The sequence below is a fragment of the Drosophila obscura genome, unplaced genomic scaffold, assembly GCF_018151105.1.
Source record: "Drosophila obscura isolate BZ-5 IFL unplaced genomic scaffold, ASM1815110v1 contig_186, whole genome shotgun sequence".
In the NCBI taxonomy this organism is placed as follows: Eukaryota; Metazoa; Arthropoda; class Insecta; order Diptera; family Drosophilidae; genus Drosophila; species Drosophila obscura.
Genome location: NW_024542774.1, coordinates 4,771,396 through 4,799,200, shown reverse-complemented (window position 1 = coordinate 4,799,200; position 27,805 = coordinate 4,771,396). Strand labels below are relative to the sequence as shown.

The 27,805-nt window shown below is 45.9% G+C and overlaps 5 protein-coding genes and 5 non-coding genes across 24 annotated transcripts; 5 read left to right on the top strand and 5 right to left on the bottom strand.

Annotated features, from left to right (window-relative positions):
• Nucleotides 1-1,890: 1,890 nt before the first annotated feature.
• On the bottom strand, nt 1,891-24,527 carry LOC111076372 (probable phospholipid-transporting ATPase IA). Of its 15 annotated transcripts, none has more exons than XR_005967763.1 (12): nt 21,473-22,343; nt 10,043-10,166; nt 9,793-9,976; nt 9,563-9,723; nt 9,290-9,487; nt 7,851-9,219; nt 6,979-7,785; nt 6,650-6,903; nt 6,477-6,575; nt 4,396-5,036; nt 4,289-4,345; nt 3,777-4,228 (listed from the first exon to the last, which is right to left on the bottom strand). XR_005967763.1 is itself a non-coding variant. In XM_022370139.2 (11 exons), exons 1-11 carry the CDS (start codon nt 22,113-22,115, stop codon nt 2,515-2,517), a joined length of 3,969 nt encoding a protein of 1,322 aa, XP_022225831.1. In that variant the 5' UTR covers nt 22,116-22,346; the 3' UTR covers nt 1,891-2,514. The 15 variants fall into 15 exon arrangements, 10 of the variants coding, with proteins under 10 accessions (XP_022225831.1, XP_022225830.1, XP_022225832.2 ...); XR_002608030.2 differs by having other exon boundaries at nt 4,408-5,036; XM_022370139.2 differs by lacking the exons at nt 3,777-4,228; nt 4,289-4,345; nt 4,396-5,036 and adding exons at nt 1,891-2,612; nt 3,695-3,726 and having other exon boundaries at nt 21,473-22,346.
• Nucleotides 10,263-10,925, bottom strand: LOC111081356 (putative odorant-binding protein A5). The gene has a single exon (XM_022377404.2). It carries the CDS (start codon nt 10,851-10,853, stop codon nt 10,296-10,298), a length of 558 nt encoding a protein of 185 aa, XP_022233096.1. The 5' UTR covers nt 10,854-10,925; the 3' UTR covers nt 10,263-10,295.
• Nucleotides 17,402-17,475, bottom strand: Trnai-aau. The gene has a single exon. It is a non-coding gene; the product is annotated as a tRNA-Ile (tRNA).
• Trnal-caa lies at nt 17,642-17,761 on the bottom strand. Its single transcript has 2 exons — nt 17,724-17,761; nt 17,642-17,686 (listed from the first exon to the last, which is right to left on the bottom strand). It is a non-coding gene; the product is annotated as a tRNA-Leu (tRNA).
• Trnai-aau lies at nt 17,953-18,026 on the top strand. Its single transcript has one exon. It is a non-coding gene; the product is annotated as a tRNA-Ile (tRNA).
• On the top strand, nt 18,650-18,769 carry Trnal-caa. The gene is made up of 2 exons: nt 18,650-18,687; nt 18,725-18,769. It is a non-coding gene; the product is annotated as a tRNA-Leu (tRNA).
• On the top strand, nt 18,826-19,554 carry LOC111081357. Its single transcript, XM_022377405.2, has 2 exons — nt 18,826-19,095; nt 19,157-19,554. Exons 1-2 carry the CDS (start codon nt 18,898-18,900, stop codon nt 19,211-19,213), a joined length of 255 nt encoding a protein of 84 aa, XP_022233097.2. The 5' UTR covers nt 18,826-18,897; the 3' UTR covers nt 19,214-19,554.
• On the top strand, nt 20,050-20,901 carry LOC111081355 (trypsin alpha-3). Its single transcript, XM_022377403.2, has one exon. It carries the CDS (start codon nt 20,088-20,090, stop codon nt 20,865-20,867), a length of 780 nt encoding a protein of 259 aa, XP_022233095.2. The 5' UTR covers nt 20,050-20,087; the 3' UTR covers nt 20,868-20,901.
• On the top strand, nt 23,508-23,581 carry Trnai-aau. The gene has a single exon. It is a non-coding gene; the product is annotated as a tRNA-Ile (tRNA).
• Nucleotides 24,528-25,020: 493 nt separating the features above from the next.
• On the bottom strand, nt 25,021-27,630 carry LOC111076393 (SET and MYND domain-containing protein 4). The gene is made up of 4 exons (XM_022370194.2): nt 26,940-27,630; nt 25,851-26,874; nt 25,463-25,790; nt 25,021-25,401 (listed from the first exon to the last, which is right to left on the bottom strand). Exons 1-4 carry the CDS (start codon nt 27,605-27,607, stop codon nt 25,133-25,135), a joined length of 2,289 nt encoding a protein of 762 aa, XP_022225886.2. The 5' UTR covers nt 27,608-27,630; the 3' UTR covers nt 25,021-25,132.
• Nucleotides 27,631-27,805: the final 175 nt, after the last annotated feature.

The window sequence follows — 27,805 nt, the reverse complement described above, 5'->3', positions numbered from 1 at the left end:
TCTTCGGCTTTGGAAATGGCCGCCTTGGGCTAGGGCTCACACGAGCCGATGGCAGCAAGCATGCATGTGTTGTGTACGTGTACACTCCAAATTAGGATGATGGTGTGTTAGCCGGTTTGGGTCAGGTTACGTAAACGTGTGTGTGCCATGTATTCACACATACTGTGCTTGTGTGTGGGCTCTACAATTGTTGGCCGCTTGAATTGGTTTTTCGCTTTGTTTTGAGGGCTGATGTGATGTAGCGACCTATTCAGGGCCGGATCAACCCTCAACCGGGCCTGGGCAACCATCAATCTGGGGCCCTCCTTTATTTTGTATTTTTCTCAGTGGCTATTATATTTTGTATTCATTATTTGGAGTTTTGTTTTTTCAACAAAATTTTTCTGTTATTTCTAGGAGGGCCCTAGGCAACTGATAATCCGGCCCTGGACCTCGTCGTAAGACTTCATATTTTCTTGGTGTGTTCTGTCGCTCGACTCGACGCGGGTTGAGTCATTGACGAAGCCGAAAGCAGAGGCAAAGGCTAGCCTAAAAGAGAATGGAAGAAATACCCCCCCATTCTCGCTTTTCAAAACAAAACGAAAAAATATTTTATGAACCGCTTCGTCAATGCCTCGACCCGACCCGCGTCGAGTCGAGCGACAGAACACACCAAGAAAATATGAAGTCTTACGACGGGAATAGGTCCAGGGCCGGATTAGCAGTTGCCTAGGGCCCCCTAGGGATAACAGAAAAATTTTGTTGAAAAAACAAAACTCCAAATAATGAATAAAAATATATAAATATATAATATAATAGCCACTGAGAAATAATACAAAATAAAGGAGGGCCCCAGATTGATGGTTGCCCAGGGCCCGGTTGAGGGTTGATCCGGCCCTGAATAGGTCGCTACATCACATCAGCCCTCAAAACAAAACGAAAAACCAATTCAAGCGGCCAACAATTGTAGAGCCCACACACAGCACAGTATGTGTGAATACATGGCACACACACTTTACGTAACTGGAAACGACTCAAACGGTTTCGGCAGCTAAGAATTGATACAAAATTTTCGTGTCTTTTACACACATACATTTGCACATTCTCAGCTTGCTTCGCTTCTCGACATGAGTCATACATGCCGACGGCCCAGCCCGACCCGTGGGGCCACCGTGTCCAGCCTCAAGCCGAAGCGCTGGGAGCCGGGCAGAACACTCAGCTTGCGCCCCTTTCGTTGTATGAACTGGCACATCTATATACTGTATGGTTAGTGGCTATACAGTCGTTGCGCTTTTGATATGTTTGGCTGCTATAAAATACGAAGACAAATTTGTAAAAAAATCGACAGGTGGCATCTAATTTTTACAATGGACAAGTTCCTAAAAGGTTTCAATGGTTTTTTTTTAATTTTTCAGCCCGATACTATCACGATCGATACTAGATTGTTTTTTCAAAACATTCGACGTTGATATTCCTCGATTTTGATATTCGATTTAATATTACAAGCTAGCTAGGAGCCTCAGCCCTGAACATATAATTTTATCCTATAGAAGAATAAATTTTCTACAAAGTTGGCTAATTTTAAGGAAAAATTTTTAATTGATTGTTTATAAAATGCTTAAACAAAAAAGGTCAACACAAAATAGCAGCGCAAACGTAAGTGGGCATCAAATGTTACGTCATTTGAACACTTGTTGCTTGCCATACCGGTAGTATGGGCATTTGTATACCCTGTTTCCATCTTTCAGTTTTACAAGCAGCTTTTAAAAGTATAACACAATCACCTGTGCGTTTTATCCATGTTTCTCATGGTGTCTCGTCTCTGGCTTGCGGTCGAGATTGGACTTGAAATCTAATTTCGCACTAGCACTTGAAACTGTCCCGCCGTGCGATAAAAAATGAAACTAATTGTCGAGAAATATGATTTATTTTCAACGAATCTACATTTGTAAATGATTTAGTGACAAAAAAATACAGGATCATTGCCGACATCAATTGTTGAAATGTAATGCTTATAGGTACAAATGTTTACAGTATTTAGTTACTTAGATTTAGTTTTAGAAAAAGAATGCAAGTCTGTGTCCGTATCACAAAGCAGCACAAAGTATAAGGACAGATACGAATGACACGATCGAACGAATTTCTAGCCTCTTCACTATCTTTTCCGATCTTACAAAATAAATAACAGCAAAGATATTCGCATATCGCGTATGTATGTGTATGCATGCGTGTTCCATATTTAATATAACATATGTATGTTCGTATGTTGCTTCTACAAGACGTTTAAGTTACTGTAAGTTGTTAATGTAAGACACATAAAGAATAAATGTGATTAGTGTGATGTTTGGCCTACCAGAATAGTGATTGCTTTCACTTCTGCTCAGGTGAACTGATCGTAATATGTTCATGGGCATGTCAGCTATCGCTTCCATACAAACTGTGTGTATTGATATTTAAATGTTGATGCTATATGTACATTGATAAGTTATCATTAAATGTTGTGTGCACATCGGTTCGAACGTCGGCGCTCCTGGACTAGTTGCCTTCGGGTTTTGGCAAATTGGTATCATATGCACGTATAACTATAGACTGGGACACAGCTCCGCCCTCCTCTTGTGAGAATGCGTAGCCATCTGAGGACATAAATAATTCAGTTAACAATCGTCGAACATACATGGCAATCAATGTAGTACATATGTATGTGCAGTTCTTGATGTGTAGTATCGGTTATGTGTGGATGAGCTTTGTGTTTATCTGTGTTCTGAGGTACACGGTATAAAGATTCTCCCCTTCTGAAGGAGCCCAGAAATACGAAATATTAACCATATTTTTTCTAGAAGTGCGGCTCGGACATGATTTCAAACCTAAAGGTCAAGTCCTACCACTGCGTTCTACGAGTACAGTCTTATTCCTAGAAACTGAGTGGTTAAGGCGGTTCGGTTGTACTCACGGGATAGTTCTAGTTCCGTTTCGACTCTCGTGTTGGCCCGACGGGTAAATACATTACGTAGCAGCCTCGCAGTTTCCGTGAATCTGTAGGGTTAATTTTTTGAGGGGGGGCGGTTATGATTTAGTAACGGAATTTAATTTTGTAAAGGATTTGAGTTATTGCATTTAATTTTAATCTAGAATTTTCCATTTTGAATTGTTAGCACTTTACTTTACACAACAATTAAAATTATTCGAGTACTCAATCCAATCTCTAAATTATATAGAAACGTAGGTGACAGATCGTGGCTCTTGGCGGGGGTGGGGCATTAAGTACATACATATAATCAAATCAGGATGAATAACGAGGTGTGTACAGGTGTACAAAATTGTAGGGCCATGCAAAGTACATAATAAATTGAGAAGAGCCTACTAGTATTTGGGAGATGGCAAATAAAAGGCAAAGATGCGATTCTTACAAAAATTAAAACGAATCTTTGACACTACGAATAATAGTAAATAATAAAATCCATAAATCAAGTGTTTGACTATACATAATATAAACTCTTATTTATTTGAGTGCCCTGTTCTAATCCCAATTGGTTTTACCACTGATTCCGTCCTAAATCCCCCTATCCTATCGAAATCCTGGTATGGTATGACAGTGTGATGCAATATAAGTGTATGTTTGTGGGTGTTTTGGGTTGTACGAGTACGTGTGGTGAGGTGTGGTGAGGTGTGGTGTGGTGTGGGAATGGGTTTTCAGGTTTATCTACGATTTACTTACACCGAAGAATCGATCCCAAGGCATACATAGTACTGCGCACACAGACATTTACGCAGAAAATGTTCATAAAAATTTCAAGTAAACATTTTAAAGAATTTTGCTGTTGACTTTTTTGATTTATTATATTATTGATTATTGGTTATTGTTGTGTGTTCTTGGGTTTCAGGTTTCAAATGTTGGGTGTGGTTGGATTTGATTGGTTAAAGTCGCATTTTTGTGTGTTAATTAATACAAAATAAAATCATATAAATACAAAATACATATGTAAGTGCAGAGCAGATCGGATCATATCAGATCAGATTAAAGATTAAATCATTCAACAGCCATAGAGTAAGTGTACATATAGTATCATCGGCATAGTAAAATTGCATGCGGTCTGTGAAGGACGGTGCGGTATACATAAATACATTACATTCATAGATACATACATAAATATCATCTGGGAATATACATCACATTCCGTAAATAGTATGTATATAGATAGGTAGGAGGTATACGTAGTTAATAATCGATTGTTGGATAAGCACCTCCTTACTGAGGGGGAACGGGAACACACTTAAGTACGAGTAGTCGCTGAATTTTTACTTTTACAACCTGACACGTCTCTTAAAACTGTAAATTATAGTACATCCAGCCATAGAAAAGATAAAACTAAAGTACAATATTAATAATTAATTAATTGTATGTACACATTTACATACATATATGTATACCTATATGTTGGGAATGCTTTGACATTAGTTTGTCTATCGTAGCGTGTCCATCGATCTACATACAGTATCTCTTCGGACACTATCACAGTTGGCAAATAGTTAGCACATACAATACCATATACTCCTTTGTATAAATATTCCGCATTCACACGTTTAAGTCTATACATATGATAGATGATATGAATTCGACAGTTACTAGAAGGTACTCAATGCGCATACAGGTAAATATCCCACTTAAAAAGGTATGTATACTTATTTAATAACAATATAACACTATTAAGACAATTTGACTGCCATAATGCTTTGCTTTTCCTTGCCTGGTTCCAGTTGTTCACATATGCAGCGTGGTAGTGATAGTGGAGGAGGTGGAGCTGGCGCTCAGAGCAGTGCCGCCGGCAACACGTCGCGGCTTGCTGCTGGTTCCCGTTGCTGCCTCGTTTTGCCGCCGTCTGCTCCGCTGCTGACTGACGCTGTCGTCTTCGATATCTAGGTTCTCTATGCGTAGGCTTGAGCCTGGCTGGACGACTGAGAGGGTGTAGTCTCTGCTGCCAGTGAATGAGGACCGGCGGGATATGAGGACTGAGCTGGAACGCATTAGCTTGCCCAGGGCGTAAGCAAAACCAGAATCTCTAATGACGGCAAATGGGTGCATGGATATTGATTGTTTGATTGATTGATTGATTGATTGCAAGTATAAGATCAAGGAGCCATCAGCGAAAATGATTTACAAAAGAGTTTGCAAGTTGTTTATGGATGGATGTGGGATAGAGAAGGATAAAGAGATTACATTTTAGGGAGTTCAATTCAAAAGATACTTGCTCAAAACTGATTAAAACACTGAATAACAATCCATGTGGTAATAGTAAGAGTAATAGTAACATTAAGAGTAAGAGTTAAGTCTGATTCTGATTGATTGTTTTGCATTCTGGACTGGAGCCAGTGAAATTGTGTTTGTTTCTTTAAATGCGCTGATTGCAATCAATTATGCACTGTTAAGCAATGCGATGCTGCCTCAACAATAGTAACTAAACAGTTCAGTTTCAATTTTATCAATTTAAATTGCATTCAAAATTGCTCAATTAGATCTACAAAATGCGTACAAAACTAAGTAAACATATATGTATGTACAGTATATACTCGTATGTAGGGAAATCTGTTCTTTTCATTAGCTAAGTGTGCTTTAAGTTGTATATTTATGTATCTATAGATCTATAGTTGTCTGTTACAGTTCATTGTATGAATGATCATTTATGTGTGTGTGTGTGTGCTTCACTGGAACAACCAACAATGTGTTCAGCTCTAAAACTATGTATGTACACAATTTAATCTCTAATTCTAAGTACACGTTTCCTTGTAGATTATGCACATTGGTACACCCAGCACCAGTACCAGTGCGTCCTCGTATCCTTATGTCCTTATTACGTGTTGTGTTCCGTTTCGTATGGTTATTTTGTATACAATTTTAGATAGGGTTCGAGCAATTTTTAGTGGCCAATGTTCAACAAGAGACTTTGGTTACACGAATGGTAATCACTAACATACATCGAAAGTTCAACAAACACAATTTGGGTAGGTGGAAGTGGCAGTCGGAGTGGGAGTGCGATTACTGGGATGAGGCATGAGGCATGATGCATGGCGTAAGTTTAAGTAAATGCCAAATGCATAAATGACCCAAAAACAAACGCTAAATAATAATTAGAGCTAAAAGGGTAGGTACTGTACTGTAAATTGTGGTGCAAACTATTTACTACAGGAAGCATATCGATATATATATATAGATATATTATGATATATATATGTATGTGTAAGGCACGTATGTGTAGATTCAATCAGCCTTTGATTGGTTAGAGTTGGTAGAGAGGTAGAGGTAGAGGGATCTACAGATTCAAGTTTCAACAAATGCGCAACAATTCAAATTGAAAATATATATGTGGTATGTAGTTGTTGACTCTCTGTTTGGAGACAAACAAATAACTAAATAAGAGTACATATGCATCTACGATATGTATTGCAGAGGGAAAGCGTGACTCTACGAGAGGTGCGGGGCGTGGCGTGGCATCGATACTTACGAAGATCGAGGCTCGTTCATCACTTCGGCGAGATCGTTGCGCCGAATCTCAGTCTCCCGCACTGCCTCCGTGAGGGTCTTGAACACAGTATTGTGTATCCTGCAATGAGATCGGTTGCAGAGAGCACACATTATAGTATATCGAATGGTTAGAGTTAAGGTTCATTGACGCACAGTTTGCAGATGACATCGATCAGTAGGGTGGTGACTGGCACCAGAACCAGTCCCAAATAGAACACCGGCGTGGACAGCATCATGATGTCCATTCCGGGGAAGTTGCTGCCTATGTTGAATGTCGGAAAGCAGTGACTGTAAATCACAACAAAGACGAACCAGAGCACTATGGAGCCCCAAATGGCCATGTGCGTCAGCCAGGTCCAGGAGTTCGTGATGAGGCCCGCCTTCAGGCATACCGTCACAATTACATACTGCAATCAAAGTGAAATACGAAATTCAAACTAGTTTCGAACTGATAATTGATCAGAATGTGATAGATGCCTTACCGTATACACCAAATTGCCCATCATCAGGTAGTCATTGGTCTTGCCATCCTTCCAGATGTCATCCGATGTATACGCGGCCATGGGCAGCCAGAAGAGGAACACCGAGTGCAGAAGGGCATTGAAGATCCAGATCCAGAAGACCTTCACATTGAAAAATTTGGCATTCTGCGACGGCTTGTACAGCATCGGGTACTTAAGCATCGTCTCGGCCGTGCAAAACTTCTCGAACAGACCCATGGCGAAGGGGGGCATGGCCGTGAAGAGCACGTTGTAAAGGCCAATCGTCCACCGCTCGAACAGGATCTGCCCCGACCAGCCGGAGTAGAGGGCGAACCACAGCTCGATAACGTACAGGCAGACGTTCTTGTAGAAGCTATACAGGATCAGCTTGCTGATGCGCGCATAGTTCCATGCCCCGTGCACGAGCAGCAGCCTCTGCAGGAACCGAAACTGGGCGATCGAATAGTCCGAGGCGCAGGCCGCCTGCAAACCCTCGACGCCGGATATTCCAATGCCAACGTTTGCCTTCTGTATCATGGCCACATCGTTGGCTCCATCCCCGATGGCCAGCGTCACCGCCTTGGTGCTCTGGGTGACCATCTCGACCACCTCCGCCTTCTGCATCGGCGACACGCGGCAGCAGATGACCACGCGACAGAGCAGGCAAAGCTCCTGAAAATCGCCCCGTAGATCACAGCTCAGGGCGTACTTTAGTGTGGTCCCATCAATGACCAGGGCCACGTTTGAGTCGGTGGCCGTCGAGCTCTTGAATTCCCCAAAGTGGCGTAGGATAACGTCGCGGGTTGCCTGAGGAGAGTGGGAACAATTGAATAAGTATCTCAGTTTGTTGATCAATTGGCAATTGGACTTACGTCGAGGCTCTCCTCGTTGAGGATGATTATGTCCATGGCGTGGGAGATCAGCTTGCAGGAGTATCCTATGTTTATAGCCGTTTCTTGCTTGTCGCCGGTTAGCACCCAAATAAATATGCCGGCTTCCAGCAACGCCGCAATCGTCTCCGGCACGCCGTCCTGCAGGCGATCTTCAATGGCGGTGGCGCCCAGTAGGCGCAGATTGATCTCAATGAGGTCCGCCGCATCCTCCAGCTTGCGTTCGCGGTACTGGAGCGCCGTCGCTGCCTTGTGGTAGGTGTTTCGCCACTCCTCGTACACATCTGGCTGGATGTCGGCCACGGCCAGACACAGTGTGCGCAGACCCTCCGAGGCGAACTCCTCGAGGTGCTGCAGCGTCCGGTCACGGTACTGCCGATCATGCGCGGACAGGCGTTCGTATATCACCGAATCGGCGCCCTTGCAGAAGAGCTTGATCTTGCCCTCCGGCGTCCGCACTATCAGCGACATGCGCTTCCGCGCCGATGTGAACTCCAGCACATTGAGCACCTGATAGCGACGGCGCTGCCCCAGTGCGTTGATCTCCACGTATTCGGGCGTGCGGGTGTCAAAGATGTAGCCAAAGAAGTGGGCGCCCTCGACCAGGGCGCGCTCGTCCGGACTGGCGGCGTGGTAGATGATGCCCTCATCCCCCCGCTCGGGTATCACGGTGTGGCAGACGGAGAGCAGCACCAGGAACTCCTCGATGACCTCAGCCGTCTCGTGGCGCCTGAGTATGTTCTGCACCAGCAGCGACTCCTCCGGTGTGCGCTGAGGGGAATATACATGCCCCGCAATGGAGCACTTCTTAAAGGCCATCACGTTCTGCGTGAGCGTGCCCGTCTTATCCGAAAATATGTACTTCACCATGCCCAGCTCCTCGTTGAGGTTCGAGGTGCGTGCCATCGCGGGCGTGTCCGAGGGCTCGTAGTACATCTCGATGTCGTAGTTGATGAATATGGCCTGCAGGAAGCGCACCAGCTCGAGGGTGACCTGCAGCGATATGGGTATCAGGTTGTTGTACAGAATGAAGAACGTGAGCAGATTGTAGCCCAGGCTCATGCTCTTGAAGTCGCTCAGGCCCAGATACCAGTCCGTTTCCGAGTGCTCTCGGGTCCAGAACAGATTGCACAGGCCACTGGTGATGCAGAGCGAGATCAGGATCATGAACAACATCAGGATCTGGGTGTTGGTTAGCTTGTCGACGGTCGACCGTTTCAGCGGCGCTGAGGTAGAGTTCTTCATGAGCTTCGTCTCCTGGCCCGAGTAGACGACGACCGCAAACACCCAGGCCGTGTTCCGCAACATGGCGCCGCGCTGCAGCACCTGATCGTTGCCCAGGGGCACGGATCTGCAAAGTACACACAGATTGAAATCATGACGGAACCAAAGACAAAGAGCCAAATGATTGAACTACTCACTGCTTTCCGAATTCCTTTAGCACCCCGTTGAACTCGTACAGATGCCGATTGGGCAGCTCGCACTCGATTTTTCCCTGCAGCATTGATAGGTCCTTCGTCTCCAGCAGTCCCGCAGTGGCAGTCACTCCCTGTCGTATCTTCAGGTTGGTCTCCCCATCCAGATTGGCCGTCTCAATGAAGCACATGGCCTGGGGCTCACTGGAAAATGGGAAAGTGGGTCAATGGGCGGGGATCAACATACATATGGCAACAATGGAGTCTGCTGGCGCTTACCTCGACGATAAGATAATCAGGTCCGCGGGGAAAAATGTGTTTATCGTTACTTTTATAATGTCCCCCACGGTCAGCTCCGACCAGCGGACTGTCGACCAGGTGCCGTTCTCCAGCCGCTCGATGTGTCGATGATTGATCTCATTATCGGCGCGATGGCGCTTCTGTGGATGCGGAAAAGACACCATATGAGCCCCGTGCGCAGCGTAAATGCTCGGCTAACAAATACTTACCACATCTTCAATGATCTCCTTGATGGCGCTGACTGACAGGATGAACATCAGGGGCACCAGAGTTGTGTAGCGACCCGTCGGCGATACATCTGGGATTTGCTGCAGCAATGCGATTAGCAGGAAAAAGCAATTGGAGTATCGTCGAAACTGCTCGAACAGGAACGAGGGCAGAAAACTGATTATGCTGCAGGCAGATATAGATACAGATACAGTTAATGTCACATTAATTGATAGCCGGAATGCTGCTTACTTATACTTGGCCGTCGTTATGCGATTGTTGCAGTACTTAGCGGGCTGTGCGCCATTCAGGATTATGACACGCCTCTCTCCATCCTCTGCATCGAAGCCAGCGGACGAGGTGATGTCCTCATCATCTGAAAGCAGGCAATAAATATGCGAGGAATTAGTATTTTCTGGGAGCCAAAGATTCCGCATCCCCAACTCCAGCCCAAAAACGCTTTGAAAAACTATTAAAATAGATAGTCCACCGGTTTATTATTAGTTTAATCGGCTTCCCAACCCCAATCCCACTCGGCCACAAAGAAATTGGCAGCCGTGGGACTGCCCAAGGCGTATTTCATCGCGAAACGATTCACATCGAAGTGGGCGCGTCCCACCGTGTCGGAGGCCGTCAGATACGGCTCGTCAAAGTCCAACTCGAGGTACTGCTGGTAGGCCAGGAAGAGACTGCGATGGTACTGCTTGCCCTCCGCCGTGCGCTTGGGCATGTAGGCAACAATGGTTTCTCCCCGCACCACATCGCAGCCGGGGATGTTGCCCACCATCCAAAGCAGGTACTGGCCCATGGACTTTGGCATGTCCAGGTCGATCATCAGAAAGGTGTAGAGCCGGTGCGTTTCGGGTTTCCATCGAATGATGGGCTCTTTGACCGCCGCATCGACAGAAATGGTGGTGCCTGGCTCCACCACGATGTCGCAAGGGTACAGCACCTGGATGACTGCCTGCGGCTCGCAGGGCAGCACATTCGGGATGATGTGAGCGTGCCGAAGCATCTTGGTGAGTTGGCCCCTGGGGTTCGGCGGAGGGCAGCTCACAAACATGGCGCTATCGATTTGTACAGCAGCAGCAATTTCGAGATTCGGTACAGAATTGATTGAATTTCCAAAGAGACCTAGAGCTATGCCCGACACGACACGACACTTACTGCTCCAGCGAATGCGCAGCGCCTTGTAGACATTCCGTAGGGCCATTCTGTGCCAACGGCTTTCGTTCTGATGCTGGGCAGGATGCTGGAAACGACCTTCTCTTCGCTGGCGCCTATCCAAAGACGATGCGCCAGCATTGGCGCCGCCCGACTCCAGCGTATCTTCCTCCTCCTCCTCTTCCCCGAGCTGGTGTAGCTCTTCAGATCCTGAATCGCACTCACCGACGGGCACGAAGGCAATGCTCTCGCCGGGAGACTCGTTTTGGCGTTTGGAAAACAGCAGGATGGCAGGTTTCGACTACTCCTCGGGACGCCAAGAGAGATGCCACGCTACAAGTGGGCGTAAACGTAAACGTACGCGATATAAGAGAAGCTGCGAGCTCTTCAGAAAGGACGCCTGCGCTCCACTCAGTCACACTGTTGTCACTTGGCTTTCGAATGCGTATTTTTTATTTCTAATCAAATCGGAATTCTGCTTTTGCTGCAGGCAATTGCTCTTTACTTTAGAATTCTACGGTATTTTCCTGGCTGTCGTTAGCATAGACATAGAACATAGTACTGTTGGTTGGCCCATCACCTGGCAACAACATGCGTAACATTCTCTGGATACCTTTTCTAATGGTATCGATTTGTCACACCTTGAATGGTGTAGAGCACGTGATGGCCGATTATTGGCTAAGGGCTTTATTGCAGCTAAAAGTTTTCTTTAACTTTAAAGTCTATGGAAGTTTTGATTGCTGGAGCGGTGGTGTCGATGACAAAAAAACAGTTGCATTTAAACTGTTATCCTGGAGGGGTTACACACACACACACACACGCGAAATAAATCCACGAGCAGCGTATTTCGAGAACTTTTGCGATGTGCTTCTCGTCTGCGACTGAAAATCCACGACGGAATGTGTGCCGTTGGTGGCAGCAAAAAGGACAACGATAAAAGGGGGTAACGAAGAAGAGCTCGTTTCAGCTGCAGGTTATTGTGCCAAGAGAGCCACCCAACAACAACAACAGCCGCAGCCACCGACAGAGCAGACGTCCACAGACAGATGCGCCATGCGTGTGCAGATAACGAAGGGTGGAAATGGGAATACGCGGAGGGTTGGAAGATGGTGATGCAAATACAAAAGCGAAAGCGAATACGGTTAGCAAAACAAAACACGCAACTGAACAATATATACATGTAGTGAGAGAGAGAGAGGGGAAAATAGAGCGCTGTTAATCGAAATCATTAAGCTGCAACAACACAACAGAAAAAAATAAAATAAAATAAAAGAGAAAAGAGAGCGCAAGAGAGAGAGACAGTAAACTGTCTCGACTATGGGATACTCTTTTCCATGGTTTCGATAGACAAAAGATGTAACATATAAATATACATATACATATGTAGATATTTTATTTTGGTTCTACTCTTTATGGATAAACTTCCTTTCTTAACTAAAGAAAATATTAGACTCAAACTGTCCTCAAAACGGTTGAAAGAACTTTAAACGGAAAAGAAAAGGTCAAGAAGGCTGTTTCCGTCCGTGGTAGCACCGAATACTACGGACGGAAACAGCCTTCCTTCCGCAAGAGTTCTTTCCGAATTTCCCATAAAATAACCGAAACAAATAAAATAAAGCTAAGGACTCGCTTTTCCAAAGACTGATGCACATGTAAATATACCCTGGAATGAAGTTTTAGAAGTATATGTAATAAGAGTAGGGAAAGCACCTTTACGTGTTTTCCTTTTTAGGCCGGATTTGTCCATAAGATAGCGGAAGGAGAGCCTACTCACCGCCCTGAGCGAGCCAGGCAGGCGGCTATGATTGATGCTGGCATCGGTCTCCGAGCGGTCGACTACGCTCGCGTTCTCGCCTAGCCGCGAGGAGGAGGCCGCTTGGATGCTTATACTTCCATCGGTAGACGGCTCAATCTCCGCAGGAGGCCTGCGATCGGGTGGCGGCCTGCCACTGTCTTCTCCACCAGGGGAGTCGCCTTCCTCGGCGGAAATTCCCAAGCTCGTTGGTCCCGTGGTTGCTGTCCTCCGCATTGCCTCCCGCCTCAACCAGCGCACGCTGCTTGCGATCCAAGTCTGCGCCCGCTCCGGGAGGCCCCACACATCGAGGGGGGCCTGGGCGGGGTCCGCCGCCGGATGTGTCCTGCTCCCATCTGTCTCCTGCTGCTGTTGCTGCTGCTGCTGCCGCTGTCTCTGGCTCTGCCCGTTGCCAGTACGGCGGACTCCCCCGTCCTGTTCTGAGCTGCTGCTCCTTGTCCCTGCGATGCGGTCGCTCTCATTCTTGCCGGGATCTGCCATGTTAACATGGTTTTGGAACACCCATTAAGTACACTCTCACTGCCGCGCCCACTTCAAGTTCGTTCTCAACTGTTCGGATCTAATGCGTTTAAATTTAGTTCATTAGTTTGATTTTTCGAAGGTTTCACTGCACTTTTGATTTTACGTTTATGTCATTTTGATTTGTTCAGTTATTAGCAATATATTTGTATGTACATACATATGTATGTACATATGTATGTACATATGTGTTTGATTTTCACAGGCTTGCTGCGATTATTACTGTATTTATTGTTATTATACTGTATTGATTTGCTGACCAGAGCGCGGCTTTTATATTCTATTCTATTCTATTCTATTCTATTCTACTGCTGTCTGTATAGGCACTCAACTCCATTATCGTTAGCCATCTAGAAATGGTAAACAACTCCGCCTCCAAGTGTCCCGACAGGACCGAGCACACATTTTCATGTACAGTGAACGCTCTCTTGGGCCGCCAAGGGACCTTTTTACTGTAGTTAGCTTTGATTGCCAGATATCGACCCTAAAATCCCGAAATCCCAATACCCTAAAACTTGGAAATAATTAAAGCCGACAATTGGTCAAGCACCTGGGGGGATAAACACGCTAGATAGACCCATAGACGACAGTCATCAAAATAATTAACCACTTGTACCAAGGGTTTGGGGGGAGTTTTAGGGAACATCGACCTTGTCTGTGAAGGCGGAAGTCAACGAAACTTTCTCGGTTTGTCTGTTCCGTTTCAAACGATTGGAAGGTAGGCGAAGCGCAGAAATTTCCATTTGCGTGTACTGTTTTATGCCCTACGTGTTTTCCGGCAATAACTGTGTGGTCATTATACATGCATACGTACTCGTAGTAACCATTGACCGAAACATACTCGTCTGAACCAAACCATGGCACTCAATATGCTTTAAAATGGCCATCAAGAGTGTGCAGGGCAGTGCAGTGCCATTGTCCATAGCTTAAAATTAGATACCATTGACAAAGGCAATAATACACTTGAGTTGGCAAATGCCAATGCGAGTGAGTAAGCTTATCGATTGTTCCACTTTCTTACAAGTGTCCTGTCCTGCATTCTTCAGGCACCAACTCTGTGGGTGGTGCCAATCAACATCAAATCCCGCTACACGCCCGCGCCTGTCCTTGATATGTCCACCTGGAGCTGGGCTGACTAGGCACAGGCTGGCAAATCGGGTAATTATATACTAGGTTTCACTGGTTAAAGAGGAAATTGGCCATAAATATTTATTAGCAAGTTTCCACATATAACAATTGCCGGAATACGAGCTGTAGCAGACGATTCTCCCGAACCCAAGGGAAGAACCCCACGAAAATTGGTATGTTTTGTATGGAGTCTGACGTAAATAGCTTGGGGGGGCCATCACTTCCGACAGATAGGGGTGGGGATCTGTCTAGTGTGGGCATACATGTGTACATACATATATATGTATGTATATTCGCGACGCTATTCAAATTTATTCCCCCAGCCGCGACGCGTTCTAAAAATACCAGCATCAACATAGAAATAAGTATTTTGGATTCATTCCAAGCGTATTTACTTATTTGTGGATTTCATATATCGTATAACTAAATGGATTCCGCAGGAATGTACTGCCACATGTGCAAGTAGAGAGTAGAACGTATACTAAAGCAAACATCTCTAAATCTGGGATTTCTAATTGATTCTCAACTGGAAAAGGTCACCGCAACGAGTGCACATGAACTGTCGTAGTATCGGGAGAAGCTGTTGTTAACTCGCAAGGAAAGACTGCGCAGAATGCAAACAGGTGATAATTACCCCTCAGGCCTCCCCTACAAATAGAACATGACAACAATGAGAGCAGTTCATACGAATACTCTATTGAGTCATGTTTATCATGCGGTGGGGTAACGGGGGCTTCGTACCATAACAAAGGTAAACACAGACATCCGTCGCACCTAAAGATACAGAGAAAATATGTACTTGACTATGTCACCGATTCAGTGAAGTCAGAACGAACGTGGGCCAGGCGACAGTACAACAAAGACGTCCCACAGACAATTGTGAAATCAAATCGATAGCAATTATTGGCAATCGACCAACATTGGACGGGGGAATACACATTTCGATGTCACCACTAAGCGCCGAAATAAATCGCTTTTTAGCAGCCATATGGACTTCTAAATGTACAGTGGAAACTCTCTTGATGGAAAGGTATCTTAGTCCTGTCTCTGCTTTAGCCATTTATCTGGGAGAGAGCACCACAGCACCTAAAGCCTTAGTTGGTGTCCGCCAAAGAGAGCTTTGACTGTATTTTCACACTGCAGATGTAGTAAATAAAGGTACTGTTTGTTCTTATGTAATTGAGGGGGGAAAATGGAATGCCATGCCAATGGTAGTATGACTGATTAGACGAATCACCTATTTTAATTAGCAAACAAATAATGTTTCTCTTTATATTCATTAATTTAGCATTTGGCAAATGAAAGCAAAAGTGACGAAAATTATTAAAAGAAACAACTTTCTACATGCAGTGCGGTGTGGTGCAATGTCACTGCGGCACAGTTTTGGCAACCGATCAGCAAAAATCAGCTGTGTATTAACTTTATTTTCAAAATACCACATTATAACGATGACGAACCATTTGACTGACTCACGAAAAGGTGATGCCTTCGAGTCGACTTCATCTCTGAGTGTGTGTATTGTGTTCTCTAGAACGAAGTCTGATGCCATATGTCACGCCCAGTCAACCCACGGGAGGAAAGAGGTATCTCCAATCTTGACAGCAAAATGCAACAGTTCCACCTGTTCGGTGCTCTCCAAAGGAGAGGCTCTGATTGGCAAAGAGAGCGATCGCGCAGCAGTTACAACAATTAAAAAACTCGTAGAGAGCAAAGAAAAGGCCAAAGAGAGGATTTCGGGAGTGAATAACGGCTTGAGAGAGAATCTAAAACCACTTTCTATGCGAAACGGCACACACGAGAGTCCGCATTTGCATTCGTATTGGTGGGTGGTACACAGGGAGTGAGGAGAGTTGAGTGACAATTGAACAATATGAAAAATCGCCAATTCCATGGCTTCTACAAATTGTATGCTCTGGCACAGCTGTTTCTCTTCGTTTGGGGCCGCACGGCGTATGAAAATCAAACCATAAATTGACGGAGCTCTCTACTTGTGTACATGGTATGCTTTTTCTTGTTTCCATGTCCATGCCACAAACGTTCAATCTAATATAATTTAAATTGACCTTTATATTGGTGTTGTTTGCCCATGCACGAGTACTTTTCATACAGTCACTAATATCTAATTAGCCAGCCAGCCGTTCTCAGGCATCCGATAGCCGACGATACGCACTGTGATCACTCCGAAAACAATGTTTAATGTGAAATTAGCATCCACAGTATTTACTTGGTTTACAATATTATCTCCCGTTTACTAAACACGTCGACCTCGTTAACCGGTCCCATACACGAGCCCCACCTGGCGCACAAACGTTTTTCTTGGAGCTCGGAAAGCAACTGAGCATAGTCGCACTGGGCATCAAGTGTTTGCGTGTGGGAGAGAGAGGCGATTTGTATACCCTTGAAGAGGGTACTTTATAGTTGTTCAGATGTTTGTAACGCATAGCATACAATATTAAATGTATATTCTATCCAAACTTGTGTCTCATTTTCCGGTACCGAAAAAGTATCGAATAGCTACAATAGCAAAAAGCAATGTTAAGATAGCCTTAACATATGTATTCTCGAAGATCGAGGGCATTCAAGACTCGACTCGACAAAGGCAGATTTTATTAGTGGATTTTCGTATTGGCGTGGAAGCGTTGCCAGACCGCACATACTAGACGCCGCACGCTAGAAATCAATTTTACTCTACGCGAATCTTTTCCATTTCTGTGGTCAACGCTGATTTACATACGGGGGCTTGTACCGCCAACCTAGGTAAAATTAGTAATTAGCCTCAGCAAAATAGCTTTTTTATCATAGCCATCTAAAGCAGACAAACAGACACAGGTCTGCTGTCAAGCAATGAAAGGATGGTCGTCTGACAAATGATGAGAATGACGGGACACACCAAGCCCAGGCCCAAATATTATCATTATTTTCCATCAGCACACATTAAAATAGTATGCAAAAAGAACACAAGGGGACAAAAAAGGAAAAAATAAACCTGGCCCATGGGGGGATCGAACCCGCGGCCTTCGCGTTATTAGCACGACGCTCTAACCAGCTGAGCTAATGGGCCTGTTAAAAAAAGCCCGATTTATTCAATTCACAATCTTTTCACAAGGGCAAGTTCATACCGGAGAAGAATTTTCAGTTTAAATATTATACATATTGCCGCAGAAAAGAAAAGGAGAATAAATGAACCTTAAAAAAGAACGACAAAAAATAAGTGACAAAAAAAGGTTTGTCAGAAGTGGGATTCGAACCCACGCCCTCAGAGAGGACCAGAACGCTCAACACTTTCGTTCAGAAAGCAAGATTCCATATCTTGAGTCTGGCGCCTTAGACCGCTCGGCCATCCTGACACATGCTGACTGTGTGTCACAAACCCCATTTCTGTGAGCAGCGCTAAATGTTGTTTAACAGTATCAGCTTATGTCGAACTAACAGTTCTTGTTCTGTCAATGTTTCACTTAAACATTTTGAGCAAGCAGTCCACTGTAAAGTCAAATTTGTCTGGGGCTGTAATACGGCTTTTGCCGAGCAGCAGACACGTGGCCCATTAGCTCAGTTGGTTAGAGCGTCGTGCTAATAACGCGAAGGTCGCGGGTTCGATCCCCTCATGGGCCAGAAAATACTTTTTTATTTTTTGTATACATTTTTCTTTTTTTTCAATTTTCCAGCACTCTGGGAATTAAAAAGTGGTTCGCCTGGATGCAATTAATTCCGTGCCAGATAAGCTAAGCCCGTTAAAGGTTTTGCGCAATTATGTTATCTCATGCCGTGCACATAGGGATACCATGTAATGGCCGACACAACCCCTGCGATGATGTCATGGGATGTCAGCGATGGATGATCTAACGTGTCAGTTCCTTGCAAGACAGCCAGCCAAGTGAAATGTCAATTCAATTTGCCATCAAGGATGATTGAATTACCCAACCTCCGGGCAAGCAGACCCTGCCATATTGAGTAAGCGTTTGGTATGGGTTTATCTTAATGTCAGTTTTCAATCAATTTAAACGGTTTATTGCGGGATCTAATCGGGGAAATTAGTTCCAAGTGCTCTGTATAAAATTTATGGTTTAGCAATGGAACTATTCTAAGTGAATATGGTATGATATGGGAAATTTATGGTCGTTCTGATTTTCAAGGAAAGTACTAGCTGTTTCGCCGAAAACACTAAAATAAATTAAATTTCACAATTATATTTGTTTTTATTTAACGGAGCTTTTTTAGCGATGCCCTCCGCAAGCGTCAGGATGGCCGAGCGGTCTAAGGCGCCAGACTCAAGATATAGAATCTTGCTTTCTGAACGAAAGTGTTGAGCGTTCTGGTCCTCTCTGAGGGCGTGGGTTCGAATCCCACTTCTGACAAATTTTTTTTTTAGTCGTTTTGTTTAGTGACAATATACCCATGACAAAGCATTCATTTTGAATATATCTCTTGGAAATTCTCTACTGTCTATATTATATAAAAGTACTATATTTTGCTAGAAACTATAATGACTGATCTAGAAACTCCGAAAGTTTTACTCAAGCCCATACTAATCCTGAGGGATGCTGGCTCTGGTGGCGATGGGATGTTAAGCACGAAGGCGAAAAAGAATGTCACCTTCAAGCGCGTCGTCGAGTACTACACCTACTCTGACAACCTGAAGATGCGTCTGGAAAAGACGTCTCTGCTCCCGGACGAGAACTTGGTAAGAGCGAATGTTCAAATATCTGATCTAACATTGATTGTGGACTATGTATGTTGTGCAGAATCTAAGTGGGGTAGATATACCAACGCGGCGCCTCAGCGAGGAGGCCAATTTGTAACTACTCCATGCTCCAGCCCCATCTACGATTCGATTCTCGGAAAATTAAACAGAAAGAAGCGGATGCGGATGCGGAAAACGGATGTTTCAAATTGGCGACGTGACACTTTTAACTTAATTGTGCCCCATATTTTGCACTTTATTATGGGCAAGGACATGAATGTAATACGTGCGGATGGGGCAGGGCAAGCAATTTTATATGTACAATATTTCATGACACATTTTTGTACTTTTAAACGCAGCGCGTTAGCCGCTCTTCTGCATCCAAATGTTTGGGTTTTACCAAACAAGCAGGTGGATTGTGCTATCTGCGAGCAAATATACATAAATACAATACGAATATATATGGGGGGGCAAACAAAGACAATTTACAACGAGTTGGCTCTTGGGACGGAAGGAGTTATCTGCAGTAAACTATTTACAATTGGTAAGTCCCAATCAATCCGTGAGCTAAAAGAGCCTTATGGCCCTTTCAAGGCGTAAAAACACAGCCAGCTGATAGGGACACTGCACTGGTCACAGGGCCACTGACCTACGTCAAACATGCACACGCTCTGCGCCTTCCGATGCACGGCTCCCGAGCCGTGAAATCAATAGTCATTCAGAAATTTATAGCACCCACTGGGAAGAGACAGGAGACAATTTCTGACTGACTGACTGACTGCCAGAGTGATGGCAGCAATCACCTGCACGTTAGAGGAGGGTTAGAGCACTGCAATCAGTTATTTGCAGTCTTATTGGGTTTGATATATGGCCACCTGCTCATAAAGCCACTTGTTTTGGCTATAACCATAATCGCTTGGCAGCTACTCCTATATAAGGCCCGCCTCGGTTGCCACTTAGCCATTGAATGCCAGAGAGAGCGCCCCAGAGAAATGTTCTTTCAATTCGCCACCCTGCTAGCCATACTGGCCTCCTCGTATGGAGCTGTGATACCCACGGGCTTGGAGCCACACTCGCCGCTGAGTGGCAGGATCGTAGGCGGAACGAAGACCTCCATTGCAGACCATCCCTGGCAAGTGTCGCTGCAGCGTTCGGGCTCCCATTACTGCGGCGGATCTATCCTCAGCAACACCATCATTGTGACCGCCGCCCACTGTCTGCTGTCTCCGGTCACGACCTCCAACCTCAAGGTGCGAGCCGGCACCAGCTACAAGAACCTGGGCGGGTCCCTCGTCCAGGTGGCCGCATTCCGGGTGCACGAGGAATACAGCGCCAGCTCGAAGATGAACGACATCGGAGTGATTCGCCTAAGGACCAAGCTCACTCTGAGCTCCACCATCAAGACAATCGAACTGGCCACCTCCGCGCCTGTCCATGGAGCAGCAGCGAGCATTTCCGGCTGGGGATCGACCTCGTTCTCGGGATCCTCCTCTTCCCAGCTGCTGTACATCGACACGCGCATCGTTGGACGGTCCGAGTGCGGCAGCTCCACCTACGGCTATGGGGGCCTCATCCGGGAGACCATGATTTGTGCGGCGGCTGCCAACAAGGATGCGTGCCAGGGTGACTCGGGCGGACCTCTGGTATCCGGGGGCCAGCTCGTGGGCGTCGTCTCTTGGGGTCGCGAATGCGCCCTCGCCAACTATCCCGGAGTGTTTGCCGATGTGGCAGCCCTCAGGGAATGGCTGCTGGCAGCCCAAAATACTGTGTAGTGCAAAATAATATAAAATCTCTTCTCAAATGCAACTCGAATGACTTTTTCGCTCATTTAACTGTTCACCTAACGACTTCTGCCTCTGCCTCTGCTTCTGACACTGTGACGATGCATGCGCCCCCCTGCCCATTCTGCACACACATGGCCAAACATGCGACAGGACGTGCGGATCCTGTGGGGTTGGATGGGGTTGGTGTTGGTGTTGGTGGGTTGTTGTGTGCGGTAGTGTAAAATGAATCTAGGTCAGTCTGCCTAGAAGCGGTGCAAAGGGGACAAAACTGACTTCGGACTGTGCTTTGCGAAGGGATTGTGGAGAGGCGCGGGCCCTTAAAAAATAAGTGGAGCAACGTAGACGGGAAACATGTTTAAATACTTAAATTGGTAGAGACCCCCTCTCTCCAATCCCTACTACTCTAGCTTTCTGGCAGTGACTCTTTCCGGAATGCCGCACGGTCCCGCACACCCCACCAAAGGACAGACTTCAGGGCGTCGACAATATTGATCCGACGACTGTCGCGACAAAATGGGATGCTTATGCTTATTGCCACATCTCGGATGGGGCATGGCCATGGGGCGGAATATAAGACCAGGAATCCTACTCACCTTCGTACTCCTTTCGTTTCCTGCGTAGAAACGAGGCTGTCATTCGCAGGCCACGCTGTGCCAGGCTCTGTCTGGACAGGATGGAACTCTTGGAGTCCTTACGACTGCGATGGGAGCTCTGAGGCAGCCCGGCGGCGCCTTGGCGCGATGAGAGCGTGCCACCCACCGAGGTGGAGACGGATGCGGGCGGCTGCAGGCCACCGCTGATGGAGGACGAGGCCGATCTGGGTGGAGTGATCGGCGTATTGGGAGTGTCGGAGTCTATAAATCCCAGATTGCTGTTCGCACTGTTCAGATGGATGCTAAAGTTGTCCGTATTGCCGCCCCGACTGCCGCAGAGCGTGGAGCTCCCACCGCTGTGGACGCTGTTCGAGACGGAGGCGGCCAACTGCTCGTCCAGTCCGCTGCTTGTCTTGGGTGTCAGATGCTCCAAAGACTCAAAGTCTCGATTGACGGCCGGCGGCATAGAGTGACGGAACCACGACTCCTGCCGGTGCTGGGCCACCCGCTGTTGGCGACGCCTCTGGCTGGCACTGGAGCCGAGCATGTTCCGAAAACGGCTGTCCCCGACATCCTCCAGACTGTTGTCCTGATCCGGACTGCGCAGTTCCAGGCTCTGGCGCTGATAGTTTCTCCCCGACATCTCACCTGTGTATGTTGGTGTATTTGGTTGCTTGTTCCGCTTAGTTCCTAAGGCACTCAGGTTTAAGGCTCAGTCCGTGTACTGATAGGCACTCGGTTTGTTGTGGGATCCATCAAGGAAGGCACTTTTGCTCCGTAGTCTCTTGGGACTCGACTTTTACATCGCTTATGTAAGGCGGTTGGCTCAAATCGTTGCTGTGCCGCGGTGGGTCCCACTCCCAGTACCAGTACCAGTCCCAGTCCGGGTGGGATGTTCCGATTTCATATCCAAATACAAATCAAAATCCGTAGGCAATTGCCTTGCGACTCGGCTCCCCGTCCAACCTTGGCTCAGACAGGTGTTGAGAACCAAAACAACTGGCAAGGCAAGTCACCTGCTGTAGTAGAGCAGGCGCCCGCGCCCTGCCATCCGGCAATGTGTAATTTTAAAGGGGAGCGGGAGGAGCCCAAATGTCGCCTCGAATGCCGAAATGGCTGGCAAGTAGTCGAAATACTCTCAACAGTTAGGAAACATCAAAAATTCATTGCATTTCTGGCATTTAAAAGCGTTTCCTTGTCACGCACATGCATTAGGAGCCAGAACGACAATTGGAGCGGGGGACACACACACAAATTATCTATTTTTGAGTGCCTTTTGCTTAAAACTCAAAAGCCAAGGGGCTTGTACTTAGCTCAAACATCGGAGCTATTTCCTTATTGGTCCCTTTGCAGTATAGACACATATATGTACAACATACGATTAGTTAGTGGCTTAAGCACCTTCGACGAAAGCTCTAATAAATCTGTCTCTAGCGACCCCGCTGCGAGTGTGGCAGTCTTAATAATTAAAATACTTCAGGCGGAGAACCTTCAAATTATTGAACTTCTTGTTAGCGGCACTAGCCCTACGAAATGGTCAACTGCAGCCATAAATTAAGCGTTTAGGGCTCTCCAATTACACTCCTCACACGCTTCAGTTCAGGCCAACTCATAAAATGCGATGGATGGCCCACGGGTTTCGCTGTTTTCAACAAAATACACACGGAAACGGCACACCGTTGGGGCAAACAGGACCAAGCCGCACAGAAGTCAAAAAGCAACTGCGGATCCTCCACAGGCGAAGGCACAAAGTTGATTCCAACGACTCGGTCGCACCACGAACCCCATCGGCTCTGTTGGCCGAAGTGAAAGTGGACCATACAAACATACATACATGTACTATGCCATATAGAACTGAATACATTCATATGTGAATCAGGATGCATTAGGAGATAAATTGGAGAGTAGCAATACAAAGGCAGAATACCCCCTAAAATTAAATAAATCGTGCTTCTTTTTTCCGAGTAGGGTAGGAAATGTGAATGTGTACGCTGTAGCTCACATCAAATTGCCTTTTAGCGGACCGAGTCACCGCGGCCCATTAGCTCAGTTGGTTAGAGCGTCGTGCTAATAACGCGAAGGTCGCGGGTTCGATCCCCTCATGGGCCAAAAGCTATTATTTTTAGCTTTTTCTTTATTTTTTGTTTATCAAAGGAACAAAGTAATACAATGGGAGGAGACTGGGCAGACGAGCAGTAACCAGGTGTTTGTGGGTATGGTTGAAATAATCTTATCGCATTTAGAGAGAACCGTTGAAATGTAACATTTCTTTATCAATTCTTTTTACAATTTATACTATTTTTAGGGGGTGTTTTAAGAACGATTTGATTAATAATGAATCATAAATACAGTGTGCGTAGGAGTATGAAATGAGTAAATGGGTATTTAACGGGATGCCCCTAAATCGGTTCCAAGATCGAAAGGTTATGTTACGATGCCTGTACTATATATATAGATAAACCAATGCATAACTTTATGAAATGAAATTACTCACAAGTATTCAAAAGACCTGGCCCGGCGAACTCTGTCCGTCGGTATGAGAGGCGTAAACGGGACACGGAGGGCATAGCAACTCGGAATCAGAGCAACTGGTGTGGCGCTGTCGTTGTTTGGCTTCTATTTTCACACAATACAATCAATTCGACGCACTGCAGGGACGGAAACATTTGAATATGCAATTTTTTTTATGGCAAACAAAAATATACATATGTACAAATATGTATGTACTATAGGGATTCTATTTAAGCACCAAATGAATAATGTATTTTTGATAAGACTAACAACACAACACGATCGGGGGCAGATAAGTCAGCTTACAACGGTTAGCTGCTCTACGCAAATGACCCTTCTAAACTTGAAACCGACTGACGGACATTTAATATAACTCTAGTATTTCGTATTAATTCAGAAGAGCGGCCAATGTGTTTTTAATTTTTTTGCGCTTTTTATTTCTCATTCTTCTTTGCGGCTTACACGGAACTAGTTCGTGAACATTAAACAGCTGTCTTTATGTGGTTCGATTTCTTTTTATTGTTGTGCTTCCATTAGACAAAAGTTTGAGGCTTGCCCGAGACGCATTTTTTTTTTTACATAGGTTAAGCATATGGACCTAGAGGTGGCAAAAAGTTGCGTCGGTCTCTGATTCATGTGCGTCTATTCGATATATTCGATTGCTTTTACGCTTAAAAGCATAACAACCAAAACTTGTAGATCTAAAATTAAATTTTGGCGCTAAAAATGTATGGTTGTGCAAAAAGGTGAAAATACATATACATAAAATCATTAAATAAAATACTTGAAAGTGATTGTATTATTATCATACGACATTTTTGTGACCCCTGGAGACTTTTTTTGCTGCTGGAGACGAACTTCGATGGTTTTCATAATTTGAAGAACTCCCACAAACTCTACAAAGAAATGTCTAAAAATAATAAATAAATGTGAGAATTAATTCTCTTTCGTCCATTTTCTTGTCGTCTTGCATAATTCTCTTGATTTCTCAAAATTTCTTTTTCTTTCCTTGTCATCAAGCACCCAAATCAAAATTCAGACCGCACGTCTGCCAATGTAAACGCCTTTTAAGTTTCGAGCTACAAACATTCAGCAGAGGACCTTTTTGTTCCACGACTCAAAACTTATGGGTTTATATTGTACAAAGCGTTATTTACATTGTTGCTCAATAAACTCGTTGTAATAATTCTCGAAGATCTCCCTTTGCTCAGCGGCAAGATACTCAAGCCTGCCCCTCATTTCCTGCAGTTGTTGGTCGCTTCGCTTGCATTTGCTCAATGCCCATAGATCCCACAGATAGGTCATCTGGCTGAGGTACTCCATCGAGTTGGCGCCACTCTGAGCGGCAGTGCCCTCTAGCTGTGTCTCGATTATACGCGTCAGATTCTCGAGGTCCACGTCGTCCAAAACGCAACCCTCTGTAAGGGAATTAATAATTGCAATTCTCTTGAAATGTATCTTACGAGTATCGTATCTTACCGTCCATTTCAGCAAAGCATGGTTCGATGAGCACCTCCGCCAGCTTCCTCTTCAAGATGTGGTGTCCCAACAACCACTTGTCCAGACCATCGAATGCCTTGTAGAGTGCTCGTCTTGCTTTGACCTCACCACAGCCGTCGATGAGGCACATAAAATCATTGTACCAGGCGAAGACTTGGGTCTCTTTGCAGACAGGGCAGGAAACGGAAGATTCTGCTGCATCCGGGCGCTGCATCCACCAGTTGAGGTTAGTCTGGTGGGGCAGTGGCTCGGGCGAAAATTCTCGAAGACAGTTTGGGTTATCACAGCGATACCGATGGAACTTGAACTGTGCAAGTGAGGGATGGATTATTTAATTGTTGAATCCGAAGAAAATTTTCATATTTACGTAGTCCTGATCTGGATCTGGTCGAGTACACTTCTCACAGCTGCAGTCAAATTTGTACACTTGCTGCAACGGCTGCGACCTCTGGCAGATCATGCTCTTTTTGTAGTCCATCGTATAGCAGTTGAAGATCTCCTCGCCCGCTCCAATTTCCACTGCCGAGTAGCTGACCGCCGTGCAGCCGTCGAACTTGGTGCGTATGGAGGGGGCACAGGCATGATTGCAGAGGCTCAGATAGGGCAGATTGATGGCTGTGAGGGGCTCTGTTTGACTGAGATTATGCAGTTGACCCAGCTTGAGGTGGCGGGGTTTCCGCCACATGTCCGGCTGCAGTAGACCAAACTCGTTGGCCTCCAGGTTCACTGCCAGCAGGGCGTCCCCGACATGGCCGTTAACCAGGAGCTGACCGGCACTACGTAGAATTAAAGCGGCTACAATCAAGTGCCAGTCCTCAAGGGAGGCATTCATGGCCTGGAACTGATCAAAGTAGTCAGTGTACTCCTTTAGATAGAGTTGCAGGAGGTTGGCGCAAAGCATGTGGTAGACCAGCTCTGCCTGAGGCGCCTTGTCCAGGTGACTTATCATGCGCAGGCTCTGCAGATACTGCGGTGTCTGCTCATCTTCCTTGTCGGCTCCCGTGGCCAGAGTCATGAGCGTAGACCACATCTCGGACGAGTCTGGGCATGCCTGCAGCTGTGGCACCATTGACGGCATATAGCTCAGGACCATGCGCAGCGCCAAGTGCGAAACGCCTACCATTTTGAGCAGATCTTTGCGGTAAGCGACACATTCGAATCTGTGGATGGGTTCGTGGCGCTCGCGACATCCTCGGCAGCAGTAGACCACTCGCTGCCGACACTGGGGACAGGGAATGGGAGCGCACATCAGGCTGGAGGCGCATTGCTGGCAAATTAGTCTCTGCTCCAGGGGCACAAAGCAGGTGGCCTGCTCCCTGAATATGATTTTGCCTTGCGGCATGGCTTCCTTGGCAATCATGTAGCGACCACGGCTGCCAGACTCTTTGATGCTGAAATAATGAAAATGGGTTAGAACATACCACCCGAAAGTCAATTAATTGGTCAAGACAATTACATTTCCTGGATGGGATCGAACGTCTCTTGATCATCGACTGATTCCTCGTTTGACGACTGGCTTTGCAGCAATTCCAGATTCTTTTTTAGATCCTCCAGCTGCTGGCGAAAGCTTTCATTCAGCTCCAACTTATCCAAGCACGCTATGTGCTCCGCCAGTTGCTCGGTTCGTTTCAGTTTCGAGGCACAGTGAGCTTGCCGTATAATTATCTTGTGCTGCAGTCTCCTGGGATACCCGAACTCCAAGGCATTGGCGCAGTCGTCGTAGGCCTCTTGGTAGTAGCCGTATTCTTGCAGTGCCATTCCGCGGTTAGCAAATGCGAAACAAAGTTCACCTTCAACGTCTTCTGCTTCTAGCACGGCCCTTGTGTAGAGGCGACATGCCCCGAGGACCCGTTCCGCCTCCGCCTCTGGACCAAGTTCCTTTGCGGAGGATCTAAATAGACGGTTGCCCCTATCGCGCCACATCCGTGATCTTTCGGCTAACGATTTCCTATCATGCGGCTGTTCCAGGTCCACCAGAACCAGAAGCGTCAGCTCCTGGAAGCGCTGCCTCTTTTCCGCTGGCAGAGAGTACAGTTCCTTGATGGCCTCATATTCATTCTGGTAAACCCCAACCGGAGCGATTAGCTCGTCCTGCTGGGTGAAAACCTGCGCTAGACGATCCATTCAGGGGTCGTTTTGAGCTTTTTAAAATTTCAATCTTATAATTTCAATTTTGTAAACAATCAACAGAAACGCATTTGGTTTTATTAAGTGCAATTTAGACTAAAGCTATCGGCAGAGCAGCGCTTTGATGTTTCGATACTCAGCTATCGAAATATATTGGCGCGACTTTTTCGAATTTAATTTCTCCAAACCAAAAAG